Source organism: Pinus tabuliformis, chromosome 2_2, assembly GCF_031772625.1.
Source record: "Pinus tabuliformis cultivar Carrire ecotype Pingquan chromosome 2_2, CPIR1, whole genome shotgun sequence".
Lineage (NCBI taxonomy): Eukaryota > Viridiplantae > Streptophyta > Pinopsida > Pinales > Pinaceae > Pinus > Pinus tabuliformis.
In genome coordinates, this window is record NC_142300.1 from 667,749,456 (window position 1) to 667,766,995 (window position 17,540).

The 17,540-nt window shown below is 37.0% G+C and overlaps 1 protein-coding gene across 1 annotated transcript in view; it reads left to right on the top strand.

The window, feature by feature from the left end:
* Nucleotides 1-14,823, top strand: part of LOC149194393 (phosphatidylinositol 3-kinase, root isoform-like) — a 353,842-nt gene extending 339,019 nt beyond the window's left edge. Inside the window, exons 17-20 of the mRNA XM_089405076.1 lie at nucleotides 13,263-13,410; nucleotides 13,523-13,688; nucleotides 13,885-14,032; nucleotides 14,145-14,823. Coding sequence (XP_089261202.1) covers nucleotides 13,263-13,410; nucleotides 13,523-13,660 — 286 coding nt within the window. The 3' untranslated portion in view covers nucleotides 13,661-13,688; nucleotides 13,885-14,032; nucleotides 14,145-14,823. The remainder of the gene's footprint in view (nucleotides 1-13,262; nucleotides 13,411-13,522; nucleotides 13,689-13,884; nucleotides 14,033-14,144) is intronic.
* Nucleotides 14,824-17,540: the final 2,717 nt, after the last annotated feature.

Sequence of the window (17,540 nt, forward strand, 5' to 3'; positions counted from 1 at the left end):
ACTGGTTGCAATATTTCCTCTATTCGTTGATTGCAATAAAATCTTTTTTGCCGATCACGATAATTCCTTCCTGCGCCGATTGCGATATCGCATTTGGGGATCGCACAAGTCAAAGTCCCCCCTTCGTCAAATTCCCTTCCGACTTGTGATTGCGATGTGTGAGAACCCTCTTGGATGCAATATTTTATGATATACATTCTATAAACTATCACGTCCGGAACATCGAAAATCACCATAAATCAGTGTTAAAGCCCCTTTTCCCTTTCCGATGGCAATATGTGAGTCTTGGTTCCAGATGCGATATTTTATGTATCATGCTTTATGGAAGTTTCGCGTTTGGACAATCGGCAAGCACTATGAAAGGTGGTAAAAAGACCCTCTCCTGCATTGCGATTGCGATACCATCAAGCCCGGATCATTGGCCCAGATCAACGAGCATTAAAACGTCTATTTCACTTCCGCTCAGTGGGACAGTGAGGGTGTTTTTTGGCGTATATCCAGCAACACGGTCATCAAACAGAGGTAATACTATGTAATGGCCGATTACAATATCCCGGGTAGGCCCAACCCCCGCATATCGACGATCGCAATTGTCAAGGGGAGGCACTGAAGGCGAGCATTAGGAATCATCGATATGCAGTATTCTATTTAACAAAGGGTCAAGCCTCACATACATGAGCCCAAGGGTCCTAGAACCCAAGGACTAAAAGCTTGGTCATAGCACCTGGCCACACGAAGCAAAAGGGGCTAAAGAAGACGGAAATGCCCCCTCCCTTAAGGACCTTTAATGGGAAACCCCAATGCGATAGCTCTGCGATGAAGTAACACAAAACTTTAAAGGCGTGGTGGGTCGGCAACTGAGGCATTTAAGAAAGGAGGTGCAACATTCAAAATTGGCATGGGCTGACCCAAAAAGGCCCCTTGTGACATGAAACCAAGGTCGACGAATATAGAATAAATGAAGACATGGAAGCTTGGGAGGACTTGATGATCCAGTATGGTGCTCCATGTAGAGGGAAGACGAAGTACCTCTGCTTCCGTATTGTGGCATTAAACTGATAGTTGACCGCTCCCAGTTTTGAAGAACGAATGATCCAAGCAGTAAAGGCAAAAGCAATGGGAATCAGCTTATGACACAGGTGACCAGACCGTGGGCAAGCAACAACCTGAAGCAAAGGCGATCATAGGGATGGGCATGGAGATATTTTGTTGGCGTGTTCATCTGATTGATTGACTTGTTTTGTTTTCCTGTAATGTGTTGTCATTTATTGAAGCAATTAATTTTTGTAGTCATTTTTGGGCCACAGAGCCATCCCAAGCCGAGACAACTAGTCAATCTGACAGCTGAGGCTCAACTGAGATATTTTGTTGTAATCACTGTTCAATGCTCCCCTCCCCAGATAAATATGGGAAAACAACTCTACACCAAGTTCAGAATTCTAAAGAAAGAACTACATGTTATTTTCAAGTCTGTATGATTTTATGATATGTGTCTTTCAGAATATTAAGAAAATGGTGGTGATTCCTCCTTCGAGTACTACAATATGTTATCCTTCTGTTAAATTCCATTATGTTCATGTTTCCTATCTGAATTCATGTAATCGTAGCTCCTAGAAAGTGACACAGGAAAACCTTGTGATTACCCACAGTATGCCTGTGACTATGCATATATCTATTTACCCTAGGTATTTCAACTCTTTGCCAAGTCAAATCTTCGTTAATGAATGGTTTAAGGCCCCTTTATTAAACCTCTGCGGAATGATTTATTAAACTAACCACAGTTCAACCCTTAATCAATCCTTTCATCATCGGGACTTAATCACCTTCATAAACCTTCATTAAACTTTATGTCCGCACATATAAACCAAATCCCACACTTGTACTTTGGTTATATCGAACTTAAACCTCACAACCTTCTATTGGCTCTATTTCTATTATAAACCCTTTATAACAGAGATCCACATAACACATATGTAAACCATACCTTTCCGCATTTTCTCTGCCTTTGCATGTTTCTCGATGCATGCCTTATCGCTATCGCAGTCTTGCTAACATGCCTCCTAAGACTCCTTTCGCATCTAGAATATGATAACACCACCGGACTTCAACATAATATAAACCGCATTCATACCTTATCGGGTCCGGTCCGCTCTATATCGCATGTCGCAATATTTATCAACCCGCTCACATCGCACCTTTGCAAGGTCGCATATCGCAATTGCTTAGGGCCTGGTACATTACCATGGAATATTTGTGATGCGATCAAATCGTCGATCGCATCGGGCATCGCACTTCCCACATTCTTGTGGTCCAAGCTTCATTCCTCATAATCGAAACATTGCAATGTGGGGTTTTATCAATGCTCCTCCGCTGTTGATTAGAGCATACAATCCAACGGTCAGCATGACATCGCATATCGCAAGTGATAAGGCCCACGACACATATACTATGGAATATTGAGATGTGGGATTTATTGTTGATTCATTATATGCGACTTAATCCTGTTCGTTGATCGTAAAGATCCAATTGCTACTGTGCATCAATACTTTACTTCCTCGTTCCTCTTTTCACTTGGATTATACACCATTTCTTCAGTTCGACTGTAGTTTTGGATTACTTCAAGGTTTCTTGCCCTTCGCTGTTCTGCTGTGAAATTCCTCCTGAGCTTAAGTATGCGTGTTCTTTCATTACTGCCCCTCCAGAGCTTTCACTTTGATCCTTCGAATGGATTCAAGCGATCCATTATGAATCTCTGTCTTGTTCTTCTCCTTTGTGTTTCGCTTGTTCTCTGCCTGCATACCTTTGTTACACAGAATTCTTTGATTTACTCATAATTTTATCAGTCGATATTCAAATCGCACATTTACACACTTTGGAATTAAATCTCTGTATATGTACATACAAACCAATGATTACATAATAGGACTCTCTATCTCTCTTTGGCCTGATCTTCTAATTAGTGGCCTCTGTTTCACAATCTACCCATAGGCTTACAGTCACACTTTTAACTAGCTTAACTATCTAACTCTTTTTTTTGCCTTTTTGGCTTGCATTTATACAAAAGGATTCTAAAACCAATTCTTGGTTTAGATCCATAAGCTCCTCAACAAAATCCTAAAATCTCTTCTTTATCCCTAAGGATCCTCTCTAATCCACAAAATCATGAACTAACTCCTAATCTGAGTTTTACAATTAATTCTCAAATCTCTCAACTATCCTAAATCTCTCATATTCTCCTACATTCGAGAATATTTACAAATATGCCTCACTACTTTTAATTAAATCCCTATTCTCACCAAAATCACTCAAAAGCCTAAATAATTACATTAATTCAATACCTAGGAAACCAACTTCCTTAAAACACAAGACCCCCTATATCTACTAAAATACAATGATATTTCTTGAGTTGAATGCTCCTGCATCAGAAAGGCTTCATATGTTCTTACAGATTCATTTGTATTCATTCTTTAATGCATGTGCTTGTATGGATATTTGATATTATATCATCAAATTTGCGCTCCATGAATCATTGCTCCCATCCTCTTTCATCCATTATGTCTACTGTTAGCTCAAAAGTGTAGAATTCTAGAGGCCTCAAGCTCTATGCAATAAGTGTAGAATTCTTGACGCTTCAAGCTCTATGTGATGAGTTACTCTATCTCCTTATCCTCTCTCATTGCTTTGCGAAAGCTTATTAAACTGTAGGTCTTTGAACTACTCGGCCTCCAGTAGTTTATCATATATTTACGTGAGTCGTATATGTGAAGAAGTACCAGAAATGCATGGCTTACGCCTTTAGATGAATGAACCAACCCAAGCCGTTTATTATATATATCTGTGTGTGTGTGTGTGTGTGTGTGTGTGTGATGTCCCCAGTTTCCCGAGAATCGTATGAGACACATGAAATCTAGATGTTCCAGGCACTGGTCTTGTAAGCAATCTGAGGCTGGCTTTGGAAGTGGCAACATGTTCCATCCTTTGTCCCTGCTGACCACACCGTCGAACTCCCTGCCCCCACTGCACACTTCTACTATTGTTCCAGCCACATTCTTGTCACACTACCTTCTGGAGCCTCCATTGCCCATGCTCACCACACTCCCAGCCTGCATCCACACTCACCACACAGTCCAAATAGTGTTCACGCCGATGTCTCCCGATAGAACCCCGTCAGGCAATCATATAGTAGCGTGGTCAATCGGGTTAATTCCGGTCAAACGTTGTGAATTCGTACGTATCGGTCCATCAAGCTTTATTAAATTAATTTAATTGTTATCTATATCAGTGTGGAAAAAGTCGGGAAAAATCGGGATTAAATCCCCAAAACGCGATTTTTTTGGCTGGCCGATTATATCGGCCGATTTTTTGCCGATTTTTTCCCAGTCGAAAAAATCGGGATTAAATCGGGACTTTTTCCAAAAAATCGTGGTAGTTTTTTTAATGATTTTTTTTTCTTTGAAAAAATCGGGATTTTATTGAAAAAATCGGGATTTTATTGAAAAAGTCGGGATTTTATTGAAAAAGTCCGGATTTTTTAAAAAATGAATATTTTTGTATTTTTTTTTATTTTGCCGACTTTTTGCCGACTTTTTTGAAAAACTCCCGACTTTGCCGAGTTTTTCAACTTTTGGACCCTTGTCGAATTAATCCCGACTTCGACTTTTTCCACATTGATCTATATATATATATATATATAAAGTATAGTTACAATTAAATTAATTTAATTATTTAAAATAATATTAATTGTACTAATATTATTATTATTATTATTATTATTTAATTAATTAAAAAAAGAGCAGGCGATTTACTTTAAGTCATCTCGACATAACAAATGGGATCAATCATTGAAAAAAATGATGGAGCTCAATTCTAAATGACAAAGGAAAACAGGTTTTCCTATAATGGTCTTTCAGTTACAAATCACAAAGTAATTACATTAAAATGAAGTATCCAAGGAAGAGAAGTTAATGTCGCCATCAGCCCAAGCAACGATAAAAATTATATCAACATCAATTTGGCAAATCAGCTATTAATTCTAGAGCTAAGCATTGGTGTAAAGAAAAATATTTTTGACCAAAAAGAGTATAAAATTAATGATCTACAAGTGACAATAGGTCATTATGAGTACATATCTCAATTTCATATTGTAAGGACGGATAAAAACATTGACATCATACTCGATCAACCCTAGTTTAAGAATTTGAGTACATTCATGTTAAACATAGAGAAGCAAGTTTTGACGTTTCCTTATAAAGGGAAGATGGTCATGTTTCGAGACATAACAAGTAAATCAAAATCAATAAAATCTTCATTAGAAGACCTTAAGGATATCTCAACTATTAATTCCAAAGCTAAGCATTGGTGTAAAGAAAAATATTTTTGACCAAAAAGAGTATAAAATTAATGATCGAAAAGTGACAATAGGTCATTATGAGTACATATCTCAATTTCATGTTGTAAGGACGAATAAAAACACTGACATCATACTCGGTCAACCCTAGTTTAAGGATTTGAGTACATTCATGTTAAACATAGAGAAACAAGTTTTGACGTTTCTTTATAAAGGGAAGATGGTCATGTTTCGAGACAGAACAAGTAAATCAAAATCAATAAAATCTTCATTAGAAGACCTTAAGGATATCTCAGATTTGATGTTTCAAGATAACGAAAAAAACTATATCAAAGAAGCAAAAAGAGCTTGAAGAAGTCATCTGCAACAAAGACAAAGAAATTTCACGCCTCGGAGATCACCAAGAAAAGCTACTCGAACAAGTCAAGAAAGCTGAAGCATCAAAGAAGGAATTCAAGGAGCATTTATTAGAACAAGAAGAAGAAAATTTATGTTTAAAGGGCCTTAACCAAACATTAATAGAACAAATTGAGTGTTTAAAAGATGAGAATCGTGAAGGACAAAATAAAGTTGACTCAAAGAATGAGGAATGCTTGTGTCTCAAAAATCATAATCACAATGTGCCAAACAGATTTAAAAACTTAAGGACAAAAAGAAATCATTGATGAACATGTTCAAAGAACTCGTCACAAAGGAAGCATCAAAATCTCCAAATGTAGCAGTCCAAGCTGAAGAAACAAACATCGATTCCACTAATCTCACAGCTCAAGAAAAATCCAAATCCTACTGAAGTAAAGACGTAATCAGAGGTTGTAGTTCAAACAACAAACATCCCAAATGAGGATTCACTAGTCAAGTCAACAACAACAATGCCTGAAGGAGATTAGGAAATTGCCATAAAACGTTTAAGGAAGTTCAAACAAGAAAAATTCCTTATCTATACCTGAATCACAAGAGCAAACACCTTAATCAATCTACAAATCTATATCATGTAGAACATAAACACACTTATGTTTAGAAGAATATTGAAGTGAGCTCAATCCAGTCATATGATAGCTATTCACCACACATCTCCAAGGATCAGAAGATTTCCCAGAAGATTAATCTAGGATGGTCTAATCCGTTTTCAGTATGACAATTCTATCTATCGTTCAAAACATCATATGGTCTTGTATCAGCAAAGATGAAAGCTCAAAAATAAGATATTCCGATCAACAGAAGAGAATTGATCCTTCATCATTAAGCTTTGAGGACAAAGCTTTTTGAAGGGGAAGGCTATGTAACGAACTAAATTTATATAAAAATAAACACAAATAATGTAAAAAACAACAAATAAGATTAATGAGTAATTAGTTCGCAATTAATGAAAAGGTATGTCCCTAAAGGACATAACTGTTCGTGAAAGGGTACTTACCTGGCTATATATATAGGACCCTCATTCTCATTTGTAATCATCGTACATCAATTCTTTCATACAATATACAATTTAAAATTACTATCCTACGATGGATGTTTTTGTCTTTGAAGTGTTTTAAATATTTCTGCTGCGTATACAATTTTTGGTTCTTACAGTCTTGGAGTATCCTTCTTGTGAGGACACTCTCTAGCGAAGTGGCCAAATCTATTACAATTGAAGCATATTCCTTTCCTACTTTCTTTGAATCCCAACTTGAACCCTTGACCTTGTCTTCTTGGACCATAACCTTTGCCACCTGTTGCATCACCTTCTCCAACATTTGTACTAGCCTCTAGACCTCTGACATAGCCTCTAACACATCTGCAAGTGGATCAAACATGTCTCCTAAGTGTCACTGCCAAATTGACCTAGAAGGCCAACAAAACAAGTTTGGCAAGGGTGCCAACAAGTCCTCCACTCTCCATCCAGACTTCTCCACAAGCTGCAACACCTCTGAACATACCCGCAATACTCTGTAGCACCATCATCAAGTCATCAAATCACTCTAACAGTCATCCCCATAAGAATGAACATGAAGACCTAACGAAAACCTATTTGACAACTCAACTAGTGTGCCATCAATCATCACCATCACATGTAGATCTATCATCCACTTGTAACAGAATCATCATCCAAACCAATGGCATCATCAGGTCATCAATACATCACAAGGCTATCATCATGAGTTGACATCAATGCCAGCATAACCATCTCAATGCCAACTCAACTAGCTGCAACCATACTACAAGAATGGCATCCAAACATTAGCTAGGCTACAAGGGTTGACATCAATGCCAACATGAGCTAGCTGCCATCATGAGCCAATGCCAAACACCATAATGCCAACAGAGGATCAACAGTCTGAAGTCAACAAAATATTTGACCTCCTTTACAATTCAGTCAAACAGCCAGAAAATGCTTGGTCAACATTAGGCCAAATACATTCAACGTTGGACATAAATCTTCCTTCTTTCTTCGCACGTGTGAGTCAACTGCGAGTTTTTGATGTGATGATGATATGCTAAATGACCTCCAACTTGGCTCTATTTATAGTGGTCAATGTGGAGGGTTATGACCCTTCAAAAGCCACCTTTTGACCTTGGGGCCGACCCAATCTTTAAAAGTACTAACTGAAGCTATATTTTTCAACACTGATTGAGAAAGGTATAGTCCACTATTGTTTCAGTCTTAAAATACAAAATTTAAAACCCTAAATTTTACTTTTTAAATGTTTTCCAGGGTAAATTAGGGTTAGGTGATGGAAAAATATGCATTGTATAACCTGAATTATTAAATTATAAAAGCACAAATAGCATTTTTCATGCATTTTCAGCCATAAATTAGGGCTGACTTTTAGGGTTTTTACTATTGTTTTATGTGTTTTCAGCCATTGAAATTTGTTATAATCTATTTCCTAGTTTATTCTTTAAATAGACTTTGTTTTCTTTTGTCTCTTATCAATTTTAGGCTATTTTTGTCATTGTTGTTATAAATTTTGCCTGTTGTAATTATGTTGCTCGAAACCCACCCTAGTTTATAACAACAAGTGGTAATTTTAAGGTAGCATGTGTTTGGGAACCTATTTGAGCCTCCTCGAGACTTATTAAGCTTGCTAGATTTAGCCATAGGATCCTTTTAACTTCTTATCTTGGAGTGACATCTCATCACACTCGGAACATTATTGAACATTATCCTTGGTTGATTTTATTAGCAAAACCCTTAGGGGATTTTAAGTTTGGGAACACTTGGGTTATCAAATCCCTAAGATTTGTTGGGGAAGCCTCCCTTGTGGGGATAATATCCAACCAAAAAATAGCAAGTGAACAATTTCTAAATTGACAGTGGTGACTGATCTTAGTGAGACTTTGCACTATAGTGCTAAATTTTGCAGTAACAACCACCTTTCCTAGGAACTCAATGGAACATTGGTTATGATACTTACATCCTAACTCTAAAATGAGAGAAGAGAGAAGCAAATGAGATTTGGATGTATGCCAATGACCTCTAGAGAAGTGCCCCACTCAAAAGACACATGCTGCCACTCAAGGTTGTGTTCCTAGTGTTACATGGGGATGCACTCTATCGAGTAGAGGATACACCCATGCTTCTTGCATTTCTGACATGGAACTAGATGTGGGTTGTTTCTCTAGGTTCCTCTCAAGGAAATGTAGAATGGGATATTTCACAAGAAATGGAAGATGTTTCGCTTCAATGGGGAAGGCTTGGGCACTCACCCTTGCCCTTTCCTTGAAAAGAGGGATTCCAGAATGGCACCCTAAAATTTTTGCCCAATGAGCTTAGAAAACATATAATATGTTAAACTCGTAGAAAATGAATATGCAAGATTAAGATAAATCGTGAATTGCATTCACAATGATATACATTTCTATACAATGTCTAATAACCTTTGGTTTTCATATACGAAGTGGTCTCTTGGATTCCATTGACTATTCATATTCCACACCATAACCCTTAGCAGATTAGGTGTCCAACATTTTTCCCTTAGTCCGGAGGGGTGTATATGAGTCCAAAAGGAGAGCTGAAATACAAAAATGCATAGCAACAATTCTCTGTGTCTGCTCTCTGAAATGATGGTGTAAGGTGGGAGAACTTGAGATCTCAACCATTGGTGGTTTAAAGATGACCACCAACACTGGAACGCTTAGTGCAGTTCTTGGAACAATTCGAAATCTACCTAGAAGTTGAAGTCTTCTGCTAGAGTAAGTGCTCCCTAATGCTTTGAAAGGTGGTTTTTAAGGAATACCACAAACCCAAAAGAGGCGGGAGACTATTGAGGTCTCAACCAACTCTGGAACAATTCTAAATCTGGCTAGAAGCTAAAGGCTTCTGCTGGTGGAAGTGTTCCCTGATATTCTTAAAATGGGTGACCATTGAGGTCTCAACCTACGGTGGTTTAAGGAAGGCCACCAACCAAAGTGCATGCTCATAGGCTTCTCTAGCTACAACTTTGAATTTGGCTATGGCTGACTCTAGCTCTAGGCTTAGGCAGTAGGCTTAGGTAGTAGGCTTAGGTTGTGGCTCAAGCTCGCTTGATGTATCTTTGAAGCTTGTAGAATGACCATCAATTCCGCCCCTCGGTCAGATACAAGGTGAGAAGATGAAGAAATATCAACTGCAAGATGTATCGATACTCGAGAACAAATTTTGTGTTATGACTGAAATATCTTCTTGCCTGTTGAAAGAATCTTTGTTCTTGTAGGAGGCTTGTTGGTAAAGCATTTGTTTGGATTATGAATGTGCTTATGACAATGCTCACATGGGTGAAGATCAAAACAATGATCTTTCACATGGCCAACTCGATTACAATGTTGTCATTTGACAATTTGCTTTGAATGTAGATGAGGAGCGAGATCTAAAACATGTGAATATGAACTGTCCTGAGGAATTCCAACACTTTGAAATTGGATTGGCTTGGAATAGTTTGGAATATGAAGGGACACATCTTTATCATACCCAACACCTGGTTTTGTTCTTGTTGTTGACAAGCTCTTCCCAAGGTTTGATGATCAGCTTGGGAAGAGCAAGTTGAATTTCTACATCTTCAAGTAAATCTGCTCTTGCAATGGGTGCTGACTCAACCTCAACCTCACTGATTTGATTAGTTTCTGGCTGCTGATGGGAGTCCATCTCAATCTCAAACAGAGTATTGTTTGAACAAAAGCCAGTTCAAAATGATGTCTTTTTTGCTATAATTCATTTTGTCGTAGTTGTGACTCAACCTACAAAAAATCAATTGTCTGGTGCATTTTGCAAACAGTTTCTAATTTCAGCAAGAGAGGCTTTGCTGATTTTTAATGTGTCATCAGTGGTAGATTGTATCAGACTTTTCAGGAACTCTAATACTTCACCAATTTGAACCATTTTCTAATTGAAGACTGTTGGTTAATTTGAACTATGGAGGGATGCTCAACCCGATGAAGTGCTTCTACTCCCAAAGATATTAGAAGTGTTAGCAAAACTTGAAGAGCTAATACCAGCACCAAATGTAAGTGCAATGCCAAACCTGGATTTTCAGGAACAAAAGCAAGCTGCTGCCCAGACCTCTTTTATATCACAAAGAGAAGAATGTTGATGCACTCTTGAGCTTTATGATTGTTCAATGAATTGAAATTACATATCCACTCAAACAACATGCATGGATTATACGACCACATACAACATTATATATAACAACTGCAATGTCATCCTACCTGTGGATAAAAGCAATTGCTCTAATAGGTAAGGAATCAACCCAAATACATGGTTGTGGAGTGTGAGAGATAAATTGGGGAGCTGATTGTGTGCAGGCCACCTGCTGCAAACCACCAAAGTCCCGTGGTTTCATTTCTTTTGTCAATGCCACCAGATGGATTTTAATGTGTCCTCTTCCACAAACAATATGAGCCTTGATGATAGTCTCTGGAGCAACGATTAGGACCAGCTTTTCTATGGCTGCAACTCAGAGGTAGAGAACTCATACACAAGACCAACCCATTTTGTTTTTTCTGGTCAAAATCAAAACAAGAAAATTGAGAGTTTTGATGTTATTATCTCTCTGTTGGTGGTCTTAGATTTGAGTCTTTAGCAACTTTGGTATGTGGCTTGGCAAAGTAGCTGCTTTGGATTCCTTTGACAAAACAGGTCTCGATGTCAGGGTTTGATTCTGGGACCATGTAGATAGCTGCTATTTTGTGATTTCATTCAGAGTAATTATCTGCTCTTTCCCTCAGTTGCCAAGACATTCACAACTGGGCCTGGATGGTCCGTATCGTATCTGGATTCTCCGAGGAGCTTTCTACACCGTCTGATTCCAATCATGACACTTGGCTTTAAAATCTTCAATTCATGATCCGTAATCCTTTAAAACCACGGTTGAATTGAAGGAAAAACTTTATCGTGGATCGCTTCAAACTGCAGCTTTAAAACTCTTCAACTGTGCAGGTAATAAATCTCTGAAGCCATGATCAAACTTCGCATTTCCACTGTGAGCTCATTGGACGGATTTTTGACTAAGGAAATGGACGGATTTCTGACAGAGGCCAAATTAGTGGAGCATTATGTAGTAATGGAAACCCTGAAAAATGAAAGGATTGAGTGTATTGTAGGATTTGAGCATTATTGCATGGTAAAAGTCACAGCGTGCAGGACTGATAAGTGACAAAGATGCAACACTCAATAAAAATCTTAGGCACATGCCAATTTTTTATATTCATGTTTGTGACTAGTCATTATTTTCATATTTTTAAAGTCTCCTTTTTTTAAAGGATTTTGGATGGGTTCCCCAACATTTCCATGACATTTTCTAAAATTTAGGGCAAGTCTCGTCACATACCCTGTATGTGGTTCCCTGTTCCTGCATCCCCACTGTCCAGAAACTTGGTTGAACATTGTGTGCTGTTAGTGAACAAAATGGTCAAAATTAGTCATCCACAAGTCTTGGTGATTTTTAATGAATATTAATAATAATAACCCCTTGCACCTGTCCACTTTAACAAATGAGCCAGCGACAACCACACACAAAAATTATTCTCTCAAAATATCTGAAATGAATCCTGTAAACACTGGTTTTAATTTTGAAGTGTACTCAATTTCAATGCTGGAAACCATCTCGATTGTTTCTGGGGTCATGACTCTATGAATATTTTTGCAAAAGACTGCAAACCAAGATCTGCTATTGTTGCCACTCAACTTCAGGTTGGTAATCGTATATCTGTAAAGTTTATGCAGTTTAAAAATTAAAAATTCTGTCGAAGCATCCTCTAAACTTTAAAGCAATAAAACACAACCAAAGTGAAGAAGAAAAGAATGACACTACGTATGCTCTTCTGATTTGCAAGAGCGGTAACAAAGAAAAATGACGAAAACCAGAGAGCAGCCTTTGTACTGGAAACAAAGATAGAGTATTCTAATATCTGATAGCTCGATAAAAAGAAAAGAAAACAGCTAGAGCAGTAGTATTTCTATGATATAGCTCTACAAAGAATTTTGCACTGTAGCTTGGCCTTTCACGATTGTTGTCCTTGTATAGCTACTCCAGTTATTAACCATCGTGTTTGCTACAAAACCTCTGTTTTTTATCCTCTGTCGATCTGTTCTGGAAACCTCAAAATGTGGCGAATGTTTGCAGTATCTGTTTCTTTTGTTAATCAAACTAAGGTCGGAAGGTCAACCTGTCTCGTATTCTTTAATGTCACAACCAAAGAAGTACAAGTTGGCAGGTGATCGACTCTGTTCTGTAGATGCAGCGGATATATTTTTACGCCATTGTAGTTTTAATTGCACACTTTGAAATCTCAGCAAGCATTTGAAAGCTATCTTTGCATTCCCCCATGGCAATTATCAGGCCTAATGCCTAGAAAAGAAAAACATAGAACAAACTGATGTGGGCTCTTTTCTTACATGTTTCCACTCACACGTGCATATAATTTGCATGGAATTGTTTTTGATTTGTTCTTGCAGCCAATACTATGGGAGATTCAAATCTTATTGCTGCGAGGCCTACAACATCCTGAGAAAATCCAGTAACCTCATCCTGAATTTGTTCCATTTAATGGCTGGAGCAAGCATTCCTGCTATTGCATCTGATCCGGAGAAAGGGATTCTTAAGGTCTGTAGAGCTTAATCTAATACTTTCCCTTTAATTTATTTTTAAGTCGAGCTTGGAAAGTTCTTTTCTTTTATGGACAAACTCTTACGAACGACATTGATATTATGAGCAGCTTCAAGAAAAGTTCCGTTTGGATTTGGATGATGAGGATGCAATACAGTTCTTCCAGACCCTTATCAATGAGAGTGTCAGCGCCTTATTCCCCCAAATGGTGGAGACAATTCATAGATGGGCTCAATATTGGCGTTAAAGATAGAGGATATACGTATTGTACAGATGTAAATCCATTTCCTTTCCATCAAAACTTGTTCAATTGAAATAATTACTGTCAATTGCATTCCCCCATGGCAATTATCAGGCCTAATGCCTAGAAAAGAAAAACATAGAACAAACTGATGTGGGCTCTTTTCTTACATGTTTCCACTCACACGTGCATATAATTTGCATGGAATTGTTTTTGATTTGTTCTTGCAGCCAATACTATGGGAGATTCAAATCTTATTGCTGCGAGGCCTACAACATCCTGAGAAAATCCAGTAACCTCATCCTGAATTTGTTCCATTTAATGGCTGGAGCAAGCATTCCTGCTATTGCATCTGATCCGGAGAAAGGGATTCTTAAGGTCTGTAGAGCTTAATCTAATACTTTCCCTTTAATTTATTTTTAAGTCGAGCTTGGAAAGTTCTTTTCTTTTATGGACAAACTCTTACGAACGACATTGATATTATGAGCAGCTTCAAGAAAAGTTCCGTTTGGATTTGGATGATGAGGATGCAATACAGTTCTTCCAGACCCTTATCAATGAGAGTGTCAGCGCCTTATTCCCCCAAATGGTGGAGACAATTCATAGATGGGCTCAATATTGGCGTTAAAGATAGAGGATATACGTATTGTACAGATGTAAATCCATTTCCTTTCCATCAAAACTTGTTCAATTGAAATAATTACTGTCATCTGCGTTAAAGATTCACATTAGATATCGTTATTGATAATGTTATGGTGATAATTCCAAAACCAATGGAAGGCCTGCATTATTTGTTCCTCCTGCTGTAATCTTGGTAGAACAGCAGCGTTGGAGTATTGTTGACCAACACACTATTTAATTGATCTTATGTTATCTGAGTTATCATAAATCTGAATTTTCAGAACAGAAAATTCAGGAAATGGTTGGATAATCATTTTATCTGTGTGGGGTTGGATGATTAGTTATTAGGCGAAAGAGCTTCTAATGTAATTTCATCGAAGGATAACGTTGATTAAACTTGAACTTGTGTTATCTTAGAATGGTGGAATAACGTTCTCTTGGAAAAAGGGAAAGGTGGAATAATGTAAAATACTTGCACTCTGTCTTAAGAAATTCCTTGGTAGATATTTTTCCTCGCAAGAAATACATCTTAGATTCTTGGTATCGTATCTCATTCTAAAAGACTTATCTAAGAATATGTTGGAAGGAATCCTGATTTGATTTCAAGTTAGTTTTAGCTATAATTTTCTGAAGAGATGCACCTTACAAACTCATTTTTTGGTTAAATAATTGCGGCATAATTTATATTACTGCTGCAAAAAGAGATAGGACAAGGATTGGTGATTTTAAAGTTGAGATCGAGTATCCCAGACAAGTCTTTCTACAAAACAACATATGAAACTACCACGTCGATGTTGTTGAGATTATGGGTAATCTTATCTTAAGGCCACGTCCTTACCTGCTACTTGGTGTGTTGAGCGCTTTAATAACCATACATATGGCTAAATTAAGCACTTTATTATTTATGACTTGATCGGCTTTGGTTAGTGCCTATAATTACTTTGGTCAAGTGAGTGTAATCAAGTGGATAGGGATGTGTACGTTCGTAAAATATATGTAGTAGTATTATACAAATCAAAATTAATGGTTGAGATTTATCGTCAAAGTATTTTTGTCATTATTTTTCTTTTAATTAAAAAATGTCCCATGAACAAGTCATATGAAGTGAGTTATAATTTTTTGGGCATGTGGTATTGACCCATGGTATTGTAACAAAGGCTATTATAGAGATTATGAATCTCAATTGTAAATTGTGGATAGATCTCCATGGTTAAGAATCTTGTTCCATATTTTTTAAATGTGCGTATGTTTAACTTTATATTATTTATTTATTATAATTAATAATAATAATTTAAATAAAGTTATAATTTTATTATTTTTTATGATTTTTTTCATTTAACAACATGAGATGTATCATGAAGTGTTTTAATGTTGATTATGGATTGATGTCTATAGACATTTACCAACAATTTAATTTATATGTTTTTGTTAGTAATAGTATAATGGGACCTTTGAGATTTTACTCTATTTGTGGATGATGGTTCTTTATTATGGAATTGATCTTTCCTTCTTTAAGTGATACTATGGTATCGATTCATCTCAGTATGCAAAAATTAAATTATGTGACAATATCGGGTCTTTTCTATTTATTGGATTAGGTTTTGTAGAAAAGTTCCTCATAGACCTTCCATCTCTTGTTATTCCAACTTGGTATTAGAGTTGGCATTGACTCCTTCCTCTATTCAACATTTTTCAAGCATGAAAAAAGTTTTTCCAACACTCTTTTTTTAGGGAAGTAGAACTCTACCTTCTCTACTCTAATGCCCTCCATTTTTTGGGTGTTCTTAAGGTTCTCCTAGTGAATTTGAGGGATATTATTTGTTGTACATTTATTTTTGAAGTTTTCACACCCCATCTATCCTTTTTTGGGGACCAAAAATCATTGTTGGTCATTGTAATAAGATTGGTATTAGGGATTTTTTCTACCCATTACGAGAATTTTGAGGTGAAAAAAGGACCTTAACAAAAATGTACTAGAAAAACTAACATTAATAGATCCACTAGAATTCAAGATGATGTAATGTCCCCAATTTTTACATTACCTTGTGATGATATTAGGAGCCCCCAGAGCTTATGCTAGGGAGGTCACAGGAGTTGGATTACTCCATTGATGAGGTTTTTAGAAGAGTTTTATGGGTCTGACTGGGATCAGTTACCATATATCATCATCAAAATCAATTTTGCATGGTTTTCTCTTGGTTCGATTGCATTCCGACAATTTCCATAAATCGAAGTGATTAACAAGAATATTTTAATTATGTTGTTTCAAGTCGATTCCTTGGAGAAACACCTTAGTGTAATAGCTCATTGGAATCAGGACGAAAATATTTGTAGGGAGGGATGATAAAAATGGGCTTTGTGTGGCCAATGTGACCACAAAGGTGGAATAATCATTTTCAAGCATTAAAAGTGACTTCAATTATTTTATAAAAGTCACTTTATTAAATAAAGAAAGGAAAAGTGGTTTTAAATATTTAATTTTAAAGGAAAAGGTAAGTGGGTTATAAAAAGAGAAATGAGAGTGGCCTCTCCTCATTCATTCGTGCATTTGTGAGTTTGGAGAAAGAGTTCTTGGAGAAAGTTTGAAGGAGAAGCTTAAGGTTTTGGAACCCTATAATGGACTTCGGTGTTGAAACTAAACACACTAGTTTGGATTTGAGAGTAAAATCACTTTGATTTCACCATTGGGCTTCAATGAAGAACAAGATTTTCAAAGGATATTGATGTACCCAGGTTTTATCAGCTGATTTTATGATTTTATTTAGTGTTTTCCATCTCATCTTGATAGGTTGAAGGAACCCATGAAGAGTCTCATCTTCAAGTTCATCTATGTGGGTCATTTTAGTGGCCAATCATCACATTGTTGAAGGGGACAAGTTTATATTATACCTAAGTTGATTTTCTCAACTGTGGGACAAGTTTCATCTTGGCAGAAAGTATAGCATTGTTGGTTGTTGGCCCATTCTCCCAGCTGAACAAGTCATGAACCTGTGGACAACGTATCTTTTTATTGTAGCACTGTTTGGGGCATACATTCAAAAGTTAACACACTCCAGAATGTCGGTGGTATATTGAGCTCTATTTCCCCAAAGTTTTGAAGGTCGTACGGATGAAAGAATAAGGCCATAGATTTCCTATACAATGTTGGAGTAAATGTGAAACAGAAGAAGATGAGTTTGGGGTCTGGCTAATTAATTTGAATCAAATACTGTAGACTTCTCTTGTTACATATAATATCAGTCCCTAAAGCATTAGTTCTGAGTTG